Source organism: Setaria viridis, chromosome 5, assembly GCF_005286985.2.
Source record: "Setaria viridis chromosome 5, Setaria_viridis_v4.0, whole genome shotgun sequence".
Taxonomy (NCBI): domain Eukaryota; kingdom Viridiplantae; phylum Streptophyta; class Magnoliopsida; order Poales; family Poaceae; genus Setaria; species Setaria viridis.
The window spans coordinates 10,515,537-10,539,382 of NC_048267.2; the positions used below are offsets into that span (position 1 = coordinate 10,515,537).

The 23,846-nt window shown below is 44.9% G+C and overlaps 3 protein-coding genes and 1 pseudogene across 5 annotated transcripts; 2 read left to right on the forward strand and 2 right to left on the reverse strand.

Annotated features, from left to right (window-relative positions):
- The first annotated feature begins 278 nt into the window (after positions 1 to 278).
- On the forward strand, positions 279 to 5,629 carry LOC117857434 (probable LRR receptor-like serine/threonine-protein kinase At1g05700; annotated as a pseudogene).
- Positions 5,630 to 6,244: 615 nt separating this feature from the next.
- LOC117857437 (large ribosomal subunit protein eL20z) lies at positions 6,245 to 9,282 on the reverse strand. Its single transcript, XM_034740094.2, has 5 exons — positions 8,895 to 9,282; positions 7,687 to 7,869; positions 7,230 to 7,362; positions 7,045 to 7,162; positions 6,245 to 6,544 (listed from the first exon to the last, which is right to left on the reverse strand). The coding sequence occupies exons 2-5, from the start codon at positions 7,694 to 7,696 to the stop codon at positions 6,476 to 6,478; spliced, it is 330 nt and encodes a 109-aa protein (XP_034595985.1). The 5' UTR covers positions 7,697 to 7,869; positions 8,895 to 9,282; the 3' UTR covers positions 6,245 to 6,475.
- A 4,620-nt stretch (positions 9,283 to 13,902) lies between these two features.
- Positions 13,903 to 16,579, reverse strand: LOC117857435 (uncharacterized). Its single transcript, XM_034740093.2, has 2 exons — positions 14,306 to 16,579; positions 13,903 to 14,185 (listed from the first exon to the last, which is right to left on the reverse strand). Exons 1-2 carry the CDS (start codon positions 16,166 to 16,168, stop codon positions 14,138 to 14,140), a joined length of 1,911 nt encoding a protein of 636 aa, XP_034595984.1. The 5' UTR covers positions 16,169 to 16,579; the 3' UTR covers positions 13,903 to 14,137.
- Positions 16,580 to 17,744: 1,165 nt separating this feature from the next.
- Positions 17,745 to 21,280, forward strand: LOC117858066 (putative F-box protein At4g17565). 3 transcript variants are annotated; one of them, XM_034741052.2, is made up of 3 exons: positions 17,745 to 17,913; positions 18,993 to 19,155; positions 19,965 to 21,280. In XM_034741052.2, exons 2-3 carry the CDS (start codon positions 19,136 to 19,138, stop codon positions 20,986 to 20,988), a joined length of 1,044 nt encoding a protein of 347 aa, XP_034596943.1. In that variant the 5' UTR covers positions 17,745 to 17,913; positions 18,993 to 19,135; the 3' UTR covers positions 20,989 to 21,280. The 3 variants fall into 3 exon arrangements, with proteins under 3 accessions (XP_034596943.1, XP_034596942.1, XP_034596940.1); XM_034741051.2 differs by having other exon boundaries at positions 19,036 to 19,155; XM_034741049.2 differs by having other exon boundaries at positions 17,746 to 17,913; positions 19,030 to 19,155.
- The last annotated feature ends 2,566 nt before the right edge of the window (positions 21,281 to 23,846 follow it).

The window sequence follows — 23,846 nt, forward strand, 5'->3', positions numbered from 1 at the left end:
CAGCCGCACGAGGCTCGCTGCTAGCTGGTTGGCTAATTCTGCTCTTGCTCCTAGCCGTCCGAATATTACGTGTAATGCATGAGACAGTTTATTAATGTACTTTTTAGAAGTTGACTGAAGAATTCGGCAGCCAATATTAGCTGAAATTTCCTCCACCTCCTAATAAAACCTGCTGGTTTATACTACCTGTTCTCCGTTATGACTTATCTAACGCGCCAGCTGGAGATACGCCGGCAAGATATAAAACCGTACAGCAGACTCTTAACTGGCCATACATTGACGTCCCTTGCTGTACTTTAATCTTGCGCTCAGGATGGTCGCATCGATGGCCGGCATGGATAAGTCATAAGTCGCCTCATGGATAGGCAGTTAGGGACTTCAATGGCTCCCTCTCCTGCTTTGCAGTTCTTGGGCCTTGTATGCTTGGCAGCAGCATCGGCGCTTAGCACTGTCATCCATGGCCAGCCCGGTTCTGCAGGTAAGTCGATGGCGACAATCATGAATCAGCATCTGGTAACTCGATCTTACTCTCCCCTTCACGACACACCAAGACCGAGCTGAGCTCTGCTGTGATCGCGTTTCCTCGGCCAGATTTCTTCAGCATCGACTGCGGCATCCCCGCGGACCAGACCTACCCTGACCGGTCCATCCCGGGCATCGTCTACGTCTCCGACGCCGGCTTCACCGACGCGGGGCTCACCGCCGGCGTCAAACCGACGTACGTCGGGCCGAACCTGCACGACAGGTACCGAACCCTTCGGTACTTCCCCGGCGGCGCCGCCGCGCGGAGCTGCTACACGCTCCGGCCGGTTACGCCCGGCGCAAGTACCTCGTCAAGGCCAGCTTCTTCTACGGCAACTACGACGGGCTGGACGAGCCTCCCGTCTTCGACCTCCACCTCGGCGCCAACCGCTGGTGGACCACCCTGCAACTGCTCGCCACCAACACGTACAGCGTCGAGGCGTTGACCGTGCCGCCGGGAGACTCCTTGCAGGTTACTCGTCGATCTCTTGCTGTCCTGTCGTGTCTCATTTCTCAGCTTCAAATAGCTACCTGATGAATGAAAATTTTACCCGGCCGGAATGTAAGAGTACAAACTGAATTCACCGGTTGACAGGACATGTGTGCATGAACAGGTGTGCTTGGTGAATACAGGGTTGGGTACTCCATTCATCTCTGGGCTTGACCTGATGCCGCTCGGGGCCACCATGTACCCGGAGGCCACGGTCAACCAGTCACTAGTTCTGCTCAGGATTGCCCGGCCATCAGCCGCATTCAGTTTCAACCGATATCATTTCTGGCCAGCCGATCAATTGTTTAGGTGAGCTAGCGTGATTATTGTCAGACTGACTCCCAATCCATCTGACGATATACCCAGCTTTCTTCCAAAGAGGCCTCGTTTGAAATACGTAAACCTATAGAAGAATTCTCACATCATTTCGGTTTCTTGAAAACAAAAGGTACCCCACTGATAGGTATGACCGCCACTGGCAAAGATACGGCGATGTTTCTGCACTGACCAACATAACAACCACGGAAACTGTCGACGTCTCAGGTATCAGCAACTTCGACAAGCCAACGAAGATACTGCAGAGCACTGCCACTCCAGTGAATGGAACCCGAATCGACATCACCTGGAGCCCAGATCCCGCCTCGAGTAGTGACAACTCGACGTACCTTCTGCTGCTTTACTTCGCAGAAGTTCAGAGATTGCCGCGCAATACCCTGAGGCAGTTTGATATCCTTGTGGACAACGCTACATGGAATGGTAGTCAGGGCTTCACACCGAGATACCTTTCGGCAGAGATCGTGAAAAGGATGGTGCGGGCGGCGCGCCAACACACCTTCTCGCTTGTCGCCACACCAGAGGCCACGCATCCACCCATCCTGAATGCTTTCGAGATATACACAGTAAAGCCAATGACTGAGCCTACGACGAATGACATGGATGGTATCTGTTTAACACTTTCACTTCGTCAAAATGTTGTCAGTTACTTGCAAAAACCAACCTTGCCTTGTGTTGTTTTCATAGGGATAGACACATTTTGATAGCAAGTAAATCAGCCTTGCCTTTATGGCTATTGTATCACCAACTCACCATGTGTTCAAACATGCCCTTAAATCTGTACTTTTGCGACAGTTGGAGGGTGAAAATATGACTTTTCTAAAACATATGACACAAAAGTTTAGTTTTTCAAAATAGAGAGGTCTAAAGTGTTTAGCATTTTGAAATGTGTCTTTAAATGTGTAGTTTTTTATACGTATGTCAAAGATCTTTAATCCAAATTAGAACTTACGAGTCCAGTTTTGAATGTTCTGGCCTTCTGGGTGTCCTAAAGCATAATTTCAGTTGCCTTCCTTTTTACCCATATGAGCAGCTAAGGCCATGATAACTATTCGCACAAAGTATGCGGTGAAGAAAAACTGGATGGGTGATCCTTGTGCCCCAAAAACATATGCTTGGGATGGCTTGAACTGCAGTTATTCATCATCTGACTCTGCATGGATAACAGCTCTGTAAGTAGTACACTTACAAGAATTATACAATATTAAAATAGAATTATAGACTAACATCGATGCTAATAAATAACTACAAAGAAGTATATTTTCCATATCCTGGTGTTAACCTTTCATTGGATTTGCTCCAGGCACTTATCATCTTGTGGGTTGACTGGTGATGTTGATCCTTCCTTTGGATATCTAAAATCCCTCCAACATCTGTAAGTGCCCAATATGAGGATACAAGATGTTGCTCTTTGTACATTAAGAATTTAACTCCTTAAGGTTCTCTACCTCCATACCTATAATATTTAGCTACAAATTTAGCGTTTGGAAAATTAATTAAAGTAGTAGGACATTCAACTCATACTAATCGGTTCTCATATCTACTCTAGCATTTTCATGAGGTCTGTATGTAATTCCAGGGATCTGTCAAATAATAGTCTGTCTGGTCGCGTGCCAGATTTTCTAGCGCAAATGCCATCATTGAAATTCCTGTAAGTATTTCAGTTCACCTAATATCAGTTTGCAAGTGGCGTCAACAAGTTAAACATGTGCAGAGTTTCTGCAGTGATTTGTCAAGCAATAAATTCGTTGGATCTGTACCTGCAATTCTACTAGAGAAGCATCAAAATGGATCCCTTGTGTTAAGGTTTGCATCACGTACCAAACTTATATTTCAAGAGCTCACTTCATCCAAAGAGGCACTTTTGAGATGGATAATGCACTCTTTCATAAAGGATCGGTGGACAATATATAAACTAGAAAGAAGAAACTCAACTCCTGCGACTTGAATCAACGAAGTACGTTGCCAGATTTTCCTTCTCTAAATTTAATTAACTGAGACAGTGTTATTCCAATGCTAGGACTGGTAACAATGCGAATCTGTGTGATAATGGTGCTTCTACCTGTAAGAAAAGCAACAGAACACTTGTCATTGCAATAGTTGTTCCAATAGCAGTCGCAACTCTACTGTTTGTGGCAGCATTTCTTATCTTCCGAATTATGAGAAAAAGAAAAGGTAACATTTCATCAAGGAAACAGTAAGTTTGTATTAGCTGAAGATTGTTCACATAATATATGGTTCGGTTCTAGATGCATGGATGGCAAACAACTCAAGGCTTCACAGCCCACGAGGTAGGGCGAATACATTTCAGAGCAGACAGTTCACCTACAAGGAGCTGAAGGTCATGACATCTAACTTCAGAGAAGAAATAGGGCGAGGTGGGTTTGGTGCTGTGTTCCTGGGCTATTTGGAGAACGGAAGTCCAGTCGCCATCAAGATGTGTTCAAAAACATCCTCCCAAGGGGATAAGGAATTTTTAGCTGAGGTAAGCGGTTTAGTTGTAATTTATGCTTCGTGTGCATTTCTACAAGTGTTCTTGTTACATATTTCAGGCTCAGCACTTGACTAGAGTTCACCACAGGAACCTGGTTTCCTTGGTAGGATATTGCAAGGACAAGAAACATCTGGCCCTTGTCTATGAATACATGGAAGGAGGAAGCCTAGAGGGCCGTCTAAGAGGCAAGTCAGCAACGCCCTTTTTCTCAGAAACTTTACTTCTGGTTCTCACTTCTGTGTACTCTTCTCTCTCCGGGACATATCTTAAAACACAATCTTCTTAGGCATGGAAATATTCGGTTGTGTATGTCTGACGTTTATTATTTGTTCCCTGTTTACTGCTCTGTATTATTCTCTCTCAATTTGAAGGTGGCGCTCGCATGTCACATTATAAGTTAGAGAACATATGTTGTGGCAACATAAATGAAGGGCCATAGTTATTCTGTCAAATTTCACCAACAAACCACATGCAACTTTTACTGTCCTTTTGCACAGACCTTGCTGTAACCATTTTGTTGTGACCATCCATCACAGGAGAGGCCTCTGCAGCTACACCCCTCACCTGGCATCAACGTCTCAAGATTGCTCTCGACTCTGCCCAAGGTTTGTAAGACCTTTGCACACCCAAGATATGAGAAATAGTACTAAATTCTAGTAAGATACATTCCGGTTTACTGAACCTGCACGCATGTACGAGCTACTTACACTAGTTAATTCTGGCAAAACCACACTTTTTACCAGGTTTTGTCGGTTTTTACCAATCTATTTATCTAATGCTTATCTAGATGAAATCATACTGTCCCCCACATGTCGGTGCAGGATTGGAGTATCTGCATAAATCATGCCAACCGCCGCTGATCCATAGGGATGTGAAGACACAGAACATTCTGCTATCGGCCAATCTTAAGGCGAAGATAGCTGACTTTGGGCTCATGAAGGAGTTTTCGGATGAGTTCAGGACCCATGTCACCACCCACCCGGCAGGCACCTTGGGGTATCTTGACCCTGAATACTACAACACATCGCAGCTAAGTGAAAAGAATGATGTATACAGCTTTGGAGTTGTGTTGCTAGAGCTTATCACAGGCCAGCCTCCGGCGGTTCCCATCGGCGATACCGAGAGCATCCACATTGCTCAGTGGATGCGCGAGAAGCTTTCGGAGGGCGACGACATCGAGAGCATTGCTGACCCGAGGATGGAGAGGCAGTACGATGTAAACTCTGTTTGGAAGGTTTCAGAGTTGGCACTGCAGTGCAAAGAAGAGCCATCACGGACACGACCAGCAATGACTGACGTGGTGGTGGGGCTGAAGGAATGTTTGGAGCTAGAGGTGTCTCGTGCAATGAGCTACTACAGCTCAGTCGCAAGCAGTGCAAGAAATGTCAGTGTAACAAGTGTTGATTTGCACATTGAAGCTCAAGCAAGCGATTATCTGAGACAGCAGGCCGCGCTTGAGTTGGAACAGGTAGGCACTGCTTCAGCAACTCATGTAGGTCCCACAACAAGATGAGACCGGCCAACCGGTAAAATTTGTGTCCCTCCGCCCCAAAATACTATCCGTTTTAACTTATGTATGTAAATATATAATATATCTAGGTGCATATCAAAAAATATGCACTAGAGAAATCGCATAATGAGCAGCACCGGTGGATGGATGTGTGCCACTTGTTACTGAGGGGATCTACTGCGTTACGCATGTATGCTATGTTCAGATATCAATAGTACTTGCTAAACCGGATCATGTAACATAGTCCTCGCAAACTTGGATCAAAGAGTATACTTAGATATGTGGTCGTGTTGTATGGTACAACATAGTTGTACCTATTTTTGTCTCCAGCAACTATCTTACTTAAATAAAAAAGTAGAAATATAATGTAAATTTGAGTAGAAGAAAATATGTTATCAAAATTCTGTGATTTTCTAACAAATGTGTAGAGATCAATTAAGTGTAGTTTAATATATATTAGTAAAAAAAACTTCACGAGTTTAAAACCCATATTTTACCGCAGTAACATAGGACATTTTGCTAGTCTTAAATAATTAACATGGTACCATCGCAAAATATGTTTAGATTGGTTAAAAACCATCACATTCGAGGATGACAAATGAGCTCTGGAGCCACGTCACTGAGATGCGGATAGGTTTTCATTATCAAAGTGATCTTTGCGTAAACCAAACCATCAACCCCGGTTTGAGAGATCGATCACGTGAGCAAACATAGAAAGGTAATGATTTGTCCTTTGATGGATGGTTAGTTTCAGTCACGCAGGGTCACTTCGAAGTCTCTCGAGGTAGCACTGAACGAATTGGCAAAGCTCGTCGCGGGCCGCGCATCGAGAATTTAGTAGGATCACAGCTGACGAACTGATACCATAGCAAAAAAGTTACGCCGAACTCAGAACTTGCCATGAAGTAATGAACATCCTCATTGATGAACAACGGCAGCCAATAGGTCAACCGAAAACAGAGGAACCACATGTGACGGTAGCTACGGCCGGTTCGATCAAGAACTTGCTAAAGTGATACATGAAGGATGGCTGAAAAGACATGCTATCACTGAAACTACAAGTTCCTTCTGAATGCCTTAGCTACCAATGACGGGTCCAACTGCCCTGTTTTCCATGATCTGGATGTTACTTGTATGCGCATATTATCAGCGTCACGGCAAGGGCGATAATTGCCAGGACTGTGAAGATGAGTGCCTGCAAGTAGCGATGGAAATCAAGATGTCAGACGGAATTGAACTGTATCAGCCTCAAGCAATCAAGTTCATTGGCATAAGATCTAAAGAAATGGCGTGTCCACCCTTCAATCATTTATATTTCAAGTTTTGCATCATAGATGAAATGATATGCTTACAGCCAAACAAAAGCTGCACCCCTCTCAGGCATATATATACAAGAGAGAGAACCTACAGCATAGACTTTTTTTCTTTAAGGAAAAATTGGCTTAATCTTCAGCCCCACAGCTTCGGTACAGGAAATAATTTACAGTTCGATGCATTAGAAAAAATGTCCAGCACACTGTCAAGCGAAACTACTGATCAACACACACTACTAATCAACACACATGTGAAATCATATCAGCTACAAGGGCATGTGATGTTTTATAGACACGAATAGCTGCACTTCCACAGGGGAAAACATCAGATACCTATTTGTTTTCATAATGGAAAGTAACATTTTCAGGGATTAGGACTAACCGCAACAGCCGAGGCAGCAAGACCAGGGCGCTCTCGAGGATCCTTATTGTAGTACTTGCAGCAGTAAAGGGTGGCTGCAAAGTACCAAATCAATGGGCACAAGAAACCTAAAAGAAAACTGCAATAGAAGCATGTTAAATGGAGAATTTTAAACCAAAGTTGATAGGGGGGTAAAGCATACTTACGAAGACCATCCTATCCCACAACCACAGCAAGGAAGCCGCCTCTCAAAGATTGCCAACCGTGGGTTTTCTTCATCTCTGAGTAGTGTATACTTGCCAACACAACCCTGGCAGTGGCAAAATTCATCCGAGTGTGCTGTGCAGAGCAAAGAAAGAATATGACCAGCTAGCATAATCTAATATAATGTATAGTGCAAGTATACATGTCCTGTCCTGAAGTGTTGCACATTTTCACACATCACAAGTATGGACCGAATTTATATATTTGACTGAAGTTAGCTTATATAATTCTGATGTTTTTACTTGACAAGTATACCAACATCCTGTTCTGAAGGTTAAGAAAACCACAAATTGACAAGAATGAAGGTGTTGCAGTTGCAAAGTTTCCAATATACCCAGCTACAAAGGACAGGCAGGCTAATCGATTCACGAAAAACAATATAAAGTTGAAAACACTTACCTTCTCCCATTTGTTCTACAGATATTCGGCAAGGAAAGTGCCAGAGGCCTTAATACCAATAACTGACCAACAGATTCCTCCCTGCCGTGAATACTTCAACAAATTTGATAGCAATAATTTTCATAATGAAAGCAGCAGGGTACATCAAGCATGCAAGTTTCCAAGGATGCTCATGATACTGCACTGAAGAGCAAGAATATGTATAAGATTTCTATTCAAATAAAAGTATGAGTAAATTGGTTAGGAACAAAGGCATGAAAATTTGCGCTCTTTGTGTAGACAGATAGGATCATAGGAATAAATGCATGCAGAGATTCATAAACTCATAAATGCATGGAGAGTTTCATAAACTCATTGGTGATGGATAGAAAATAATAGAAATTAGTCCTGCATCAGCAAGTGCTCCGTCTAAATCTCCAAACACCAGTACACAAAAGTTAAATAGTAGGATATCATAGCATAGCACTGTCGCCTATTGTCATTACAGAATTCAAAGCAAGGGATTATTCCTCATATAACATGTGATTTCCCTATTCTGAAAAGAAAAGTATGTCAGAACACATTCAAGCATACTGTAATTAGTTATGGGCTTAGAGCTAGTGCAGACCATGGAACACATGACTGAACTCGAGAGTTGAATTCTACCAACAAAACAAAAAAAAAATCAAGTGCCAATACAATAGAGGAAGGAACTGCATGGCTCCTATGCTACTCTTCACAATGACAGTGGGTTTAATTTCGTCTGTACCCCAAACTTCGTGGACAAGAGGAAACAAGACACGCTTCTCTAGCCTATACTGCATTCAGACTGCAAGTTTGCATCCGCAATTGCTAGTCTGCAAGCTTTAAGCCCGAATGATGACCGTTGCAATAGTTCCTCGGATAACATGGGTCAGTAATTTAATCGAACATATTCAACTCACCGGGATAACACTACGAACTGACCATTCGGGCCTAACAGCCAACGACCTCCACAAATGGAGGCCCTTCCAGATTCGATTACTCGCCCCACCACAGAACGATTACTAACTTTAAACCCACAGCTCGAATCGAATCAAATCAACATCCGCGCTAGAAATCCGGAACGGGAACACAAGATCCCGACGAATCCTGCGAAATCCCGACCCAAAGGGATCCAATCACCCAAGAAACTCACCCGCACGGCAAGCAACGGAACATCGGGGGGTAAAGAGGGGGGGCAGACTTACCGTGGAGGGCAAGAAGCAGCAGCACGCGCCGCGGTCTGGGTGGGCTGATACCACAAGGGATAGAGAGCGATTCTGGGCGGGGCAGCGCCGCCAGGTCCGGTTCCTCTTCCTCCCCGCGCTGGGGTTGGGAGTGCAAGGAAGGAAGCGGAGAAAGCGCGAGGGCTTTTCCGCCCGCTTGCTTCGCTTGCTGGAGACCCGGCCAGATTTCGATTCAGACCATGGAAGCCTCTGAAAGCTCGGCGAAGTGGATGGGATGGGAGCCGCTCGCCTCCTCTCCACCGCAGTTTTTCACCACCGCTGCTTGCTTGTTCGTTGCGTCCCTTCCAAGGGGAGGCGTCAGACACTGGTGCCCGCCGCTCCTCTGCTATTTTTTTTGCTATTTTCGCCTTACGATTCACACCTATGATGGCGTTTCTCATAAAAGTCCTTCCGAATAGCTCGTCACTTATTAATCCTTCAAGATGGTCTCTAGAGGAAAAATCAAAGAGAAAAAAAAAATAAAGAAAGTGAGTTTTTTTTTTGCGAGGCATATAAATGGCGATGTGACCTGATTTTAACAGGTAAACACAATAGATGATGGACATGCCGTTGTTCTAGCAAAACCTCTCGTAGCGCTATCCTAAGTGTGACGATCACCACATAATTAACCTCTGCTTGGTTATGACCTTTGTCAGCACTCGGTACTACTCGCAACCACCGGTCCACCACCATACGTGCTTGTGCTTCCAAGTAATCCACTAATCCTGCAATTGATTGTGATGATGGCAGTTGACAACGACGTGCGAGCATGCCTACTTCACATGATCGTGTGTGGATTGTTACACCCGGTGTGTGGTTACCGGTGGATTAATCATAGTAAGATCGTGGTGATTATTGCTATGGCAGCATTACTGGGAAACAAGTCAATATAGATGACCCGTGATTTTCTCCAATCTGAGAAAGGGTGTGGGAGCTATTGTTGTTGTTGAGAAAGGGTGTGGGAGTGGAGAGCAAAGGGGAGTGGAATTTGTGCCGTTACTGAAAATGTTCAAAATGAGCCTGCAGAAAAGCACCATGCATAGGGGGAATAATGTCTTCTTCACAAATCGGAAAAAGGAACTTTTCCTGATAGAGTTAAATAGTATTTGTAGAGCACATGGTGGGCAGAACCGGCACGACGTTTGGTCGCCCAAGTTGCCTATTGGCAAGGAACAGAGATCGGATTGTTATTTAGAGGATCCAAGCGTTAACGAGTGAAAGTGCTAAAGTTTAGCATTTCATGCATCAGTCCATCCAAACGGGAGGGCTAATGGGAGGACTAAACTTTAGCCCACCTTCAAAAATGCAAAAAGCATTAGCTGGTGTGGTTGACATTTCTGGAATTGGTAGTAATCCAAAAATTGGGTCCCTTTGTATTGGCACGTGAAGACGTGCCTTCAATTTGGAGGTTACTGCACCAAAGGGCGATTCGAGCGACTCAGAGAAACTTTAGATTATTTGTCGAGTCTTCGTGCTTGCCTATCTATTGCTCACACTTCAGAGGTATTAGATAGCTAATGATATTATACCTTTGGTGCTTGGAGGGGTCATTGCTTTCCTATGATACCCAACCGTTTAATTTTGGTTATTTTTGGTTTTCCTTGTTGTTCGAACAATGGTCAGTGTGGCGCCTTTGTGTTGTTTAAGTGCCTGTAGTTACTCGAATTGTTAAGGCTAATAGTGATTTAGTGATTATAGCCTAATCTTGAAAAGGTAGCATACATTTAAGGAGTCCTTATCGCATTTTATTTAACTGTTTTATTTGTTAATTCAGGTGAAAACCACAAGTCCAAAGAAATATTCAGTGCGACCCAATACAGGGGTTGTCTTGCTACGGTCTGCTTGCGATGTTGTTGGTCTGTGATTCTTATAATTTTCGAACCTGATTTGTTTCTGGGCAAACCATCATGTAAACTCGTACCATTTGTGTTTATTTGAACTGTTGCAGTGACAATGCAAGCACAACGGGAGGCCCGCGGTGCAAATATAATGATGTCGCAGCGTTGTTGCACCTGCTTGTGTTACTGTGAAGGATGTCACTTAATCATTTTACAAAGAATCTGATGAAACAGTACATACAGGAGGATAAAGGCGATGAGTTCTGGGACTGTTTCTTTATGGATAAATTTAGATAAAGAGTGCTAAAGAGTAATCAGATTGTTTCTTTATGGGATTGTTTCTTAATCATTTTACTGTTTCTTTATGAGACTGTTTATCTAAATTGACTCTATAACCATGTAGTTGTATATATTGCTGTTTTAAGATTTAGAATTCAAATGATGCGGCGCTGATAGATATTAACTATATGCTATAGAGTTTCTTGACTTCTGTAATTTTATCGCACCTTCCACTTAAGAGCAATCTTCACGGACAGTTGCCGTGCAAGCTGTCACCGATACTGTCAAATATATATGACCTCAGCTGTTAATTCTCTTGTGCTATGTAGCAGATATCTTTGAACTACTTGGTGATTCCCAGTTTTCCATGGCAGGTGGAAATCTTTGGGTCTTTCAGAACAGGACTCTATCTACCAAGAAGCTCTGTCGATGTAAGAATTTTCATTTCCTTCTCTTCTCTAGATTTGTTTCTTGGCATTTCACTTGCCTTTGTACTGAGTTTCTGGAGCATAATGCTTATTATCATGGAAATGCAGATATAATAGATAAATAATTGATTACAGTACATGGATCATCTGTTCTGGTCTGGGGCGTCATCTTCTTCCTCGTATTTGGATTCTAACAGCTCTTCCTTTTGACTTCTCGTTCATCAGGTCTAACATGAGTGATGATGAAGACTATCTGCGCCGAGGAGATGGACATCACTGATCAGCACCTCAATCCATGCAAATGCGGATATATATGATGTATGTATATCAATAATCCTTCTATACGATGAACTGCCATTTAATCAATTCTTCGTCTATGTGCAGATTTGCGTGTGGTGCTGCCACCACATCATAGACATGGCCAATAAGGAGACAGAGGGCCGCTGCCCTGCAAGCCGCACTCGCTACGACAAGGAGGATTGTCAAGATGGCTGCCACTTGTGAGAGGTCCGTCACAAACTTTCAGCAGTAATGCTGCCATGCTAATGCTTTCTTACCAATCAATTTGTGTTTTACTCTTATAGGCTACAACATTTGGGATTATCCTTTTACCATAGGAAACATGCGAATATCAAACCATTCAGCTTTTATTTCAGTTCAGTAAACTATAAACCTGACCCACTTGTGAAATATGTATTGTAATGACAAGTTCCAACTTACGTTTATTTTCCTGGAAACAGGACGATGGCAGAGAAAAATGCATGGGTGATCTCAGTAGCTCGGCTCTATCGTCAGCTTACCAACAGTTTAGTAGCTTGTCTCTCTGTTTGCTTTTTATAGCTAAAAATCAGTATCCTGGATTTTAATTCCTATTCATGTTGGTTGACAGTGAGTTATACTACAGCAGCAGATTTCCCAGTTTAAGACAATTTAAGACAAGTAGTCTGTCCTGCTGCACTTTCTTTTCTGCACAATGTTTGATACTATAATCTATAATCCTGATGCCATTTTGTTTAATGCGCCTGGAAGTGACAAGACAAGGGCTTTAGAAGTTCTTAATTTGCAAGTGCATTTTTTTCTACTTTCAGAGGAGCAACTGATATAAATTGATGATTTTATTATCCCTCAATAGGTACTAATTTTTCATATGTTTCAGTTCTGGATAATTAAGTGATGTACAACCTGGAACCGTGATTTGGTATCTTGATACTGAAACTGAATTTCCAAATGAGGATTATTTCATTTTTATTCCTGCTTATTTCAGATAGCGCTGAAGTTGGAGATCTAATAATAAGGGATCATGGTACTGGTTATAAGGAACAGTAGTTGCAAGATGCAGCAAGTGGTGTATGAAGTGTTTATTCCAGTGTTCTCTGATAAATACTTGAAAAATGTTTCATAGGCTGAATTTTATTTTGCATTGATGGGAAGTTTTTTTTTGCTTTGTAGTGATCTTTGAGATTGACAAGTCACTCCAATGCTTGCTCCAGGAGATGGTCATCAACGGTTAGAAATTTCATCTTGTCCTTTACACCTTTTTTTGGAGTTAAATAAGCTGAATTATTTAAATTTGATTATATTAAGCTGAATTATCTGGACTTTCTAATTCTCCATATGTATTCTTTTGTACTAATTCTGAAACTATATTGTTGTGCAAGTATGTGAGCAGCTAACGTGTCCTTATATATGCAGTATCTTCAGACAACGTTGCTAGGGTGCTTCGTTCTTGTATTGTAGAAATCATCTAGCTCTAGAAAATCAAATGGACACAGTATACAAACGATGCAAATTGATGTCATACTATTGGCTGACGATCTGAACTTGCAATTCAATTAGAAGTCTTCGCTGTAGGAAACATGTGGTTAGTGATTTTTGTTTTGAAATAATCGTGGTTATTGATATTCCAATTAAGATTTTATATCTTAGGTGTTTGAGCATTGCACATGCAATTGAAAGTTGGCAGCTGTATTGCAGTGAATGAACTTCATCGTCGACTGGCAGGTTCTAATGGCTACCAATGGAAGTTGCCCTGTTTATTGTTTGCTTGAGAAGACAACCATTTTTGTATACAATGATTTGTGCATGATACGTCCGTATGAAAATTGATGCTTATGTAGATAATTTATTTTGACTATACCAACATATTATTATTTAATATTTGTGCTTATTTTCACATTATTATTGTCTTATATAACGCACCATATATTTTAATATAAATGTTTTGTTGCCCGTAGCAACACACAGGTACAATCCTAGTACAAATATAACCTCATGGTTTTATGAATGTACAAATGTACTTTCTACTTTTTCACACAGCTCTTTAAGTGGTTGAATGTTTTTTTTTATGAAATAAGTGGTTGAATGTTGAAACCCAATTGACGTGCTAAATTAATTTACACAGCTCTTGAAGTACCATGTGATTCTAAATCTAGATCTGAAGCTCAGTTCTGCATTTAACCTCCTGACATTTATCACTCCTCAAATTTCTAAGATACAAAAGACAGTTTATTCAACTTTTCTTAACATAAATCACTAGACTTCCTACAACTTAGCAAAGCAGAATGAATACTAAACAGTAGGAGAGATCATAAATCCTAACAAGTACTAACAACCAGCAAATCTCCAGCGTTTACAAAGGCAATTAGGGACATAAATTTTCGTCCTCTTCAGTGTCTTCACATCATTCCTGCCCTCTTGCCACAATCTTGTACTTGCCTGTCAGTTGTTGCTGTAACACAAAAACACAAATCCAGACAGAAAACTTTTCATTACGTTGCTATTGCCAAATTTCTACAAAACATGAGTAGCATTGATTTCCACAAGTACTAGAGGTTATGCATGATTTTACCTTCTCCCATAGCTCGGTGTGCTCCCTGCAGAATCCGGCGACGATGGCGCCGCCCTTCCCCTCCCGGTATTCGATGCACAGGCCAGCGTCGAGGCCGCAAGAGACATGGAAGCCAAGGCTGCACTTGGGCTGGGAGCACTCGAGCGCGCACCCGTTGTTGCTCTCGCAGATGTAGCAGTCCTTGGCAAACCGGTGGGCCGGCACGCGGGAGCAGTCGACGCCGTCGCGGCCGTCAGGGTCCAGGAAGAACACCTCCGGAACGAGCAGCGCGCAAGAGATGTGCGCCCACTGCCCCTCCGTCGTGCGCTTCATCGCGCCGCCCCTCGCCGGGCACAGGCAGCAGCTCGGGCGCGCCGCCGGCTTGCTCTTGGCGGAGCAGAGCGAGCAGAACCAGTCGCCGTCGGGGATGGCCTGCGCGAGCGGGTTGCCGTAGCAGGAGGCGTGCACCATGAGGTCGCACCCGTCGCAGAACACGATGGGGTCCGACGGGTCGCCGTCGGTGCTCCCGCACACGGCGCAGAGCACGCCGTCATCCTCCTCCACGGCTTCTTGCTCTCGCTCTTGCGCCACTTCATCAGCTCCATTCCTCAGCTCCTCTTTCAGGGCTGCTCCCTTGGCATCAGCCGCTTCGTCAGATTTCTTGCGCACTTCAGCAACAAAGTCAGACTGCTTGCCATTGACGATCTTGCAGGCTTTATTCTCCAGATCTTTGGATTTATCCGGAGATCTTGGTTTGCTTGGTTCCATGGACACTTGCTCCTTTGTTCCTCTAGGATTGATGGCCTTCTCAGGCTTCTTGATCTCTTTGCCTCTCGCGCGACCTTCAGCATCAGCCGCTTCACCACGTCCATTCCTCGACTCCTCTTTGAGTGCTGCTCTTGCAACATCAGCTGCCTTGTCAGATTTCTCGCGCACTGCTGCAACAACTTCAGACTGATTGCCATTGACGATCTTGCAGGCTTTCTTCTCCAGATCTTTAGATTTACTTGGAGATCTGGGTTTGACTAATTTCATGGATACTTGCTCCTTGATTCCTTTAGGATTGACGGGCTTCTCAGGTTTCTTCAACTCTTTGCCTCTCGCGCAACCTTCAGCTCCATTCGCCACTCTAGGATTGATGGCGCCGCCATTGTGTTTATTGGATCCTTGAGGCCTGGCTTCTTTAGCAATGCCGAACCGTGCACCATCTGCCTCGACGGACGTAGGCGACACAAACGGCGGCATCACGCGCTTGTTGGCCGGTAGGCACACCGGGACGGAACGCGCGGCGTCATGCCGAGGCCCTGGCGCGGGGATGCGCTTCTTGGCCACGACGCAGGTCGAAGCAACCGTACCCGCAGGCGCCGTCGTGCACACGCGGCTGTTGGCCGGTGGGCACACCGGGACAGAACCGGCGGCGGCGTCCCTTGGCGCCGGCGCGTGGACACGCTTCTTCGCTAGGACGCAGGTCGAAGCGACCACATCCGGCGGCGGCGGCGGCGCCGCGCCCACGCGCTTCTTGGCAGGAAGGCACGCCGGCAAAACCGCATCCGTCGGCAGCGCATAGGCGCGCTTCTTGACGGGGAGGCAGGCCGCGTCCACCGGCGGCGCCGCCACAGTGGCTCTCTTCTTCGCCGGGAGGCAGACGGGGACACCCGCCGCCGCCTGCGCCTCCGGGCGCGGCGCCACAATGGCCCTCTTCTTCACCGGGAGGCAAACGGAGACGACCGCCTCCGCCGCCGCCGGCCGCGGGAACACGCGCTTCTTGGCCGGCAGCAGGACGCGCGGAGCCGACCCGAGCTGGGCGCCGACGTACTTGAATCGCATCGAGGGCGGGAGGTCACGGACGCTGCCGCTCCCAACGCCGTTCTCGGCGATGTCCATGGACAGTGGGCGGCGGGACGGATGGGCTCGAGGTTGGGGATTTGGGATGAGGAGAGAAACCTTTTGGGCGCGGGAATTCGGAGCGGAGGGAAGACGGGTTTAAAGATGTCGCGAGCTCGAAAGATTTTCGCGAATTGTTGGAGGGGGAGGGCGCGGAGGAATCTGAGGAACATTTCGGTTCGGTGGGGAGTTGAAATGGGAGGCGAGAGGCGACGGCGTCTCCTGTTTTGGTTTTGAAATTTCGAATCGGCGGTTTGTTTCGGCCGCGGCGCGTCGGCGGTTTGCGGGGAAAATTTTGTGTTTTCGCTGGGGAAGAAGCAGCATGTGGCGGCGGCGTGGCGCCAACTATTGGCCCGTGCGCGCGCCAGATTGAGGGAAACTGTGAATCGAGGAGGATCTGCTTGGGCCTCATTGGTCTACAGTTTTTTATTGGGCCTTTGTATGGGCCGGTAACTCACGAACCCCTCCAGTATGCTAGTAAGCTCATGAGCCCTATGTATAAAAGTCCCGTCAAATGTTTCGAAAACAATCCCGTCATTCTTTTTTATTAAAAAAATAATGTAAGATCTCAATTTTAGAATACCATCCAGAAGTGCTAAAGTAACACCATCATCATCCAACAAGTGTGTGATGGTCATTAGGCACCAATCACAGTGTTACGTTTTCGAATCAATTGACTTGCTTGGACTATTAAAGCTGTGGTCGACACGGTACTAACTCCGATAACATTTATCGTTGTTGATTTTTATCGTGATATTTGACCATTCATCTTATTTAAAAAATTATGTAGATATCATTTGTTTTTATCTGCGACTTGTTTTGTTATCAAAGGTATTTTAAGCATGACTTATCTTACCAATTTTTGAATAAGGTAAATGGTCAAATATTGTATGGAAAAGTCAACAACGATAAATATTTCGATACGGATGGAGTAGTACATAATAAATCCTTGTTCGTCATTTTTTCTTAAAAAACTAAATCCCTTTCGAGTCTATGCCACCATAAATTGCAGTGTGTACGGCGATGACTAGTCTGCAATACATTTTAGCGTGAAGTTAGTGTTATCAAAGTAGGACCCAAAAGAGACGTAAAGTTGGAAAACGAAATTCCACGTTAGAATGCAAAGTGGACCTCATGGCCCACATGTCATTGACATGACAAATGTCATCATCTTTCGCAAAATGCCACTACATAAAGTTGGGAAGAAAAAAAAAGAAACCACCGTGGATTGCACGTGGGACCAAATCTACCGGTCACATCAGATGTTCGGATGTTGATTAGGAGGATTAAATATGAGATAATTACAAAACTAATTGCACAGATGGAGTCTAATTCGCGAGATGAATCTATTAAGGCTAATTAATCCATCATTAGCAAATGGTTACTGTAGCACCACATTGTCAAATCATGGAGTAATTAAGCTTAATAGATTCGTCCTGCGAATTAGACTCCATCTATACAATTAGTTTTGTATAATTAAACTATATTTAATATTTCTAATTAACATTTAAACATCACATGTGCTAAAGTTTAGCGGGTCCAAGCACCCTCAAAAGTCACTTGGGCGGGCCCCATCGCTGGAAACAGATCTCCAATCCCGGCCTCTCTCCGTGCCGCGGGTTCCCCCGAGAAATCGCCCGGAAACCCCCCACCCCACCTCGTCGCCTGCTCTTCCCCGGAGATCCCCACCGCATCCTCTGCTCGTCCCCGCGGCTCCCGCAATCGCTGTTGATCGCGGCGGTGAGGTGAGATCCGTTGCCGTCCTCCCTCTCCCCTTACCGAAGATTATTGGTTCCATGCGGTGTGCAGACCGTTTGATCGGTCGATTTCGAGATTTATTGGGTGTTTATTGATTCGATCGGGGGTTTGGTGTTCCTTGGCGATCAGTGGATCGATCCGTAGTCGTGCGGCGCCGATCATGGTTTTGGGCGGCGGGGACGTGGTGTTGAGGGTGGTAGATTGGGGGGTTATGTAGGGTTTGGGGCGGGGGATAAGTTCTTCATCTTGCGTCGGTGTGATCATGCTGCCGTTCAACTGTTTCGATGCATGAGCCTGCGATCATTAGAGATTGATAGCTCTTAACGAGCGTCGCGATCTTTGGTGGTGTTTCTAGTTGGTTGCCCCTATGGCCGGTCCAATGGATTGGAGTGATTTGTTCATAGTTTGTGTCAGGATGTTCATTAAAAGTTGGCTCTTGCTGTAGTCCTGTGATGATCTAACAGAAAAAAACATCCTTGGAGCAGCAGCTTATCACCATCGTTAATCAGTCGCATAGGCTCTCTATAACTAACTGCCTAGGTAACCACGGAGCCCACCTAATCGGCGATTAGCTGCCAGGCAACAACCTACTGCCCACCTAGCCCACTGTTTTACAACACTGTCTACAGGAAATTATCATCTTCAACAACTTGATCCTTATTTTTTAATGTGATGGTACCTATCACCTCATCCTTTTGGCAATTGAGTTTGTTTACCTTCTATAATCCTCATCTTGTATGGTTTAGAATGTAAACCATAAAAAGACTAGATGGTTTCATAATTCAGACTGCTAATGTTGCAAGGTTTTATTTACTTGCATATATGTAGGAAATACTGGGTGCAGATATAATATGTGTTTTGAAAAAAAAATAAACTGACTGTATGTTATGCCAGTGAAGTTGAATGCTGGTGATACAAAGAAATGAATTCTTTATGAATGAATACTTTTTTACCAGTAACAGAGGACATAATGGATTTTTGTTGAGCTAGCAACTTGGACTGATGGTCCTCCTTACTTCAAGCTATTTGAGTGCTGAAGCGCTGATTATTTTTTACTGCTCTTCAGTCAATTATGATAATTGATGCTGTCACTTGTCTTAAAGCAACAGGAGATGCTCTCTCCTCCTCATTCTGCTGAAGTTCTAAGATATTTTGGCACCCCTGTTATCAAGTTTGGGCTTCTACAACAGCTAACTGGTTAATAGTGGCATGTCTGCAAAGGTGCCAAGGTACTGTTTCACATACTTAAGGGCCCACCATTAATGAGTACACAGACTTTTTAAGTTACATTTTTTTCTGTCATTGGACGTAATTCTCTGTCATTCATGATTTGTTTCAGTCTTGAGCCCGCTCTTGTTTGATTGAAACAAGATATTAAAATGTACTTAGCGCATGCTTCTTATTGCTTTGTTCTAATAGAAAGGAGTAAAAAAACAAGTTTTGGTTTCAAAAGCATGCATTAAACTGGCATGCTCATGCCTGTCCACAAGGTTATATTATCTGAAGATTCATATATAGATATATTAAGCTTCATGATTGATTGTCAATTTTTGTTTGCCAATTTGACTTTAAGATTAACAGTTTGCAGATTTTTTTTAAGTCGTGTACTTTTCTATTTCTGCAATAACAGCCCAGATATAAATGAGAGCAGCTGTCAAATGGTTTCCATGATACCTATATATCTGCTGCTCTTTAGTTGTACCTATCTCTATAAGAAATACAATGTGAATTCAACTCAGTTTGAGTGGATTGGATACTGAATAGTGATAACATTTCCGTTATTTTTTACCCTGTTCACAAACTTGCCACTAGTATCTTTATTACTCCCCCCCCCCCCCCCCCCTCCAAAATTATAGGTCGTTTTGGCTTTTTTAGGTGCATAGTTTTTGCTATGCGCCTAGATATAGTATATGTCTAGATGCATAATAATATCTATGAACCTAGAAAAGCCAAAACGACCTACAATTTGAAACGGAGGGAGTATATTGTACTGCATCATGGACTCATTGTGCCTACTGATTTAAGGTTAATATTTCAGGCGCCTAGAAATTACGTCTAGTGGCATGGCAGATTGGGCCACTCTTCAAACTGATATTGTTGGTCTAATAATAAAGAAGCTTGCTGTCCCTGATTACATCAGATTTCGTGCCGTGTGCACATCTTGGAACCATGTCTGCAAGGATGTGTCATACTGTCCTAGGGTGGACCCATGGCTGATGCTGCCCCCAAATCCTACCCCGCTTGGTGCTCAGTTTTTCTGCATTCCCGAGAGAAAGAATCAAAACATCCGTCTCCCTAGCACTGCGTCGTTTTTTGAATCTGTTTGGGCACCAGTTGGTTCTTTGAATGGATGGCTTATCTACTTCAGTCAAACTTATGGAACCATGCAGCTGGTTAACCCCATCAGTGGCAGGCAGATCCAACTCCCTCCAATAGGACGCAGGATCTTCTCTAAGGCCAAGTTGCTTGAAATGAACGAGAGGAACTTTATCGTTGCTGTCCTCTACGGTGACCAGAAAGGTTATAAAATAACACGAAAGGGATCTAATAACTGGTCGTCGGTCGAATCAACACACATTTTGGATGACATCATCAAGCATAGAGGTCGGTTGTACACGTGTGATATGTATGGTACGGTTGAGGTGTGGGCTGAGCCGCCCCGTGCATGGCCAGATGAGGAGATGACACATCAGTGGAGGTTTCGCTGTCTGGTGGAGACCCCAGCTGGTGATCTGATAAGGGTTAAGCGCCAGAGTCAGAATAAGTTTGCTGTTTGGATATTGGACAAGGGGTCCTTTTCCTGGGTCGAAACCGATAACATTGGGGATTTTGCACTGTTTGTGAGCCACTACAACTCGTTCTGTTTCCTGGCCAAGGACCACCCCAACCTGAAAGCAAACTGCATCTACTTCATCGACATCCACAACAACCTGTGCGCGTTCAACCTTGAGCATGGTACAAAGGAGCTTGTCGAAACCCTTGCAATTGGCCTGGACCGCAATGACTACTACCGTCGCCCCCAGCGAGACCAGCTCTTATGGTTCATCCCTTCACTGAAATAAATAGCCAATAGTCAAAAGTTCCGTGGCCGTTTATCCCAAAGTGGAGCTCATATGGTATAGTAGGCTCCAGTGGCTTGGAATTCCAAAGTATTGGACGTTCTGGTATGCATAGTACTAGTGTTATACGGAGTATGTCTCTGAACTCCTAAGTGTTGGACATAATCATGGTAGTTTGTTGCTAAAAATTGTGTGAACATTTGAACTTTTCAAAGCTGTGCGTATCGTGTGTATGAACTTGGAACTTTATTTCAAGCTGTTTTGGTTTGTAATTAATCGATTAGGAATTTTTTTATTTTCCTATTTGAGGACTGAAGGAAAACTAGAAGAAGCTTGCTAGTCCAAGGTATTCTCAGCACAAAAGGCTTAACACCACAAGAACAGTTTTTTTGGCATATGATCTCATTCCACTGACCAGGTTTGTTAAAAAAAATAGAGGTAACGACAATTGCCAATTATTAATCTTGATTCATGAAATAAATGGACACCTTTAGATTCATAACGAAAAGGTTTTATTTCTTGTGTCTTTTTTCTCAATTACGACTGGAAATGAACGGCAATTACAAGCACAGCAATTTGGAAATGTTAGCTCATGGACTGAAACTGGACTGGCATAAATCCAAATTTGTCCAATCACTAGAAAATTAAAAACAGAGTACCCCAACAACAAGGCAAAAATTAAGAAAGGTTTGCTCCTAGACTGAAATTAACCTGACACAACAACATATTTCTCCCATCACTACAAAATCAAAAACATCTAAGCACTGACATCTAACTGAGATCAGAGTCATCAGACTAGTCAGAACTAGAAGAACGATGCAAAAGGAGAAAAAAAAACAGAGATCAACAAAACCACAGCTGCAAAGTGAGCACCAGCCTAATTCATGTTTGTATCTACCTAGAAGCAAATCTCTCCATCTATTGTGCATCACATGAATGACCTAGGCAATTTTTGCATTGTTTGAAAGTGGGTAATGGAGTCAAATAAAAGCACACCGTACATAAAACCACGCTGGATCACCAAGCCGACTCGGCCCAAGAGCGTCAAATCGAATCAGAGTTTTACTCAATTTCATCTCATGCTCGCACCAAATCGCCATTCAAAAAAAAAATGCTCGCACAAAATCAAGAGAGGTTTCAGAATTCAGATAGTTCAAGCCTCAAGGGCAACAAACAGAATTCAGATAGCGGTTGTCAGTTTGTAACTCTACCCATGCCTCGTGCTTAGTAATCAGTAAGAAGAGGGTGACGCCGGAGACGAGGAGCGAAGCGGAGCGAGCAGCAGCCCGAGCTTTCGCAGCCTGTGAAGAAGAAGAACAGAGATTGGCAGCCGCCATGCCGGCCTGCCCTTTAATGTACTAACCTCGTTTGTGAATACTTACAATTTTGACCAAACACAATTACTAAGGCAATTCAACTTTTAAGAATGAAATGACCAAAATAACCTTACAGAACCTTCCTACTATATTTGTATAAGGGCAAAATGGGAAAGTGTTTACTAGAAAACATGAAGTGCCAAATATTTTGAAACAAATAAAGTGGTCATGGTCAAAAGTGACAAGTATTTGGAAACGAAGGTTGGTAGAAGCTAGTGAGAGTAAGGGTGCGTTTGGTTGGGAGACAATGTAGAACGGGACGGTCCCGTTCCAGTTTTTCGGGATGGGATGATCTCATTTCTTGTTTGGTTGAATGGGATGGGTCCGTCCTAATTTTTTGTTTGGTTGGAGAGATCGCTGTAGACGGGACGAGCACCGTTTTCTTCTTCTGTTAACACCGTTCGTGGGACCCACCTGTCATACTAACAGGTATCTTCTTCCTCCACCGGCCGGCCACGGTGGAGCTCGCGCCCGCTGCCCGCTCGCCCGCGCCCGCCCGCGCCCGCCCGTGCCCGCCGGCCGCTCGCCCGCGCCCGCCGGCCGCTCGCACGCGCCCGCCGGCCGCCGCCTGCGCCCGCCCGCGCCCGCCGGTGTGGACAGACGGCGCATGACGGGGGCGAAGTGGGATGCCCCCGTCCGCTCGTTTTGGTGGGATGGGGGCATCCCGCATCTGGAGGGTATATTCCCTCGTAGGGATGTCCCCGTCCCACCTGTCCTCCAACCAAACGCGGGACGAAGTGGGATCGTCCCGTCCCGTCCCACTTCATCCTCGCAACCAAACGCACCCTAAGATGCCATACCACTCCGCCATCCTTGCGCTGGTGGGCGGGTGCCGCCTGAACCACGAATTCGGCAGCGCGCCGGTGCTTCCTGGGAATATCTCTGAGGGCCAATTGGACCGCGAGCGGCGCACGGGAGCTGCAGATAGAATATGGGTGCGTGAACCTGACCGAGGATCTCATGGGATGCGGCCTAGCAGGGTAGCGGAGGTCGGCGGCGGCGGTGCCACCTCACTGGGGTAATTTTGGTGGCCTAGATGTTTACAAATTACCCCCTTATTTGATCGTGATTAATAGTCACAATCCAAATCAGGGATTTTATGAAACAAAATTTTCACTAACACCCCTAATCCAATGTTTTTCATTTATGTGGGTTCATTTGGCGCTCTCTCCCTCTTCTCCGTCACCGGCTTCGGCGGGAGTTCGCCCATGGCCGCCGCCGTCTTTCGTCCCCGACGAAATGGTAAGCCAATTAAGTCTACACGTCGTCCCCGCTCTGGAATCTAGCGGGCAGCAGGAGCAGCCGGCAGCAGCTCTCCGCTCCTCCGCACTGCTCCCTTAGCAAGGGTGACCAGGCGGCGGAAGCGCTCAGTTTGCTCCCGTGTGAGCGGTCTACGTTCGCGTCGCGCGTGGCCGAGGCCATGCCGCTGCTGGCGCTGAAGCTAGAAGAGCCCGGTGGCGAGGCTACTCTGCTTCGTGCTTGCCC

Bases quoted from the DNA above. Each gene is read 5' to 3' on its own strand.
- LOC117857437 (XM_034740094.2), bottom strand. The intron at 7,163-7,229 runs GTAAGTATGCTT...CTTCTATTGCAG, and splicing joins TGTGGGATAGGATGGTCTTC to TTTTCTTTTAGGTTTCTTGT. The intron at 6,545-7,044 runs GTTAGTCCTAAT...CGCTACTTGCAG, and splicing joins TTGCTGCCTCGGCTGTTGCG to GCACTCATCTTCACAGTCCT.
- LOC117858066 (XM_034741052.2), top strand. From the start codon at position 19,136: ATGTCTGCAAAGGTGCCAAG. The intron at 19,156-19,964 runs GTACTGTTTCAC...TTAATATTTCAG, and splicing joins ATGTCTGCAAAGGTGCCAAG to GCGCCTAGAAATTACGTCTA.
- LOC117857435 (XM_034740093.2), bottom strand. From the start codon at position 16,168: ATGGACATCGCCGAGAACGGCGTTGGGAGCGGCAGCGTCCGTGACCTC. The intron at 14,186-14,305 runs GTAAAATCATGC...TTTGTGTTACAG, and splicing joins ACACCGAGCTATGGGAGAAG to CAACAACTGACAGGCAAGTA.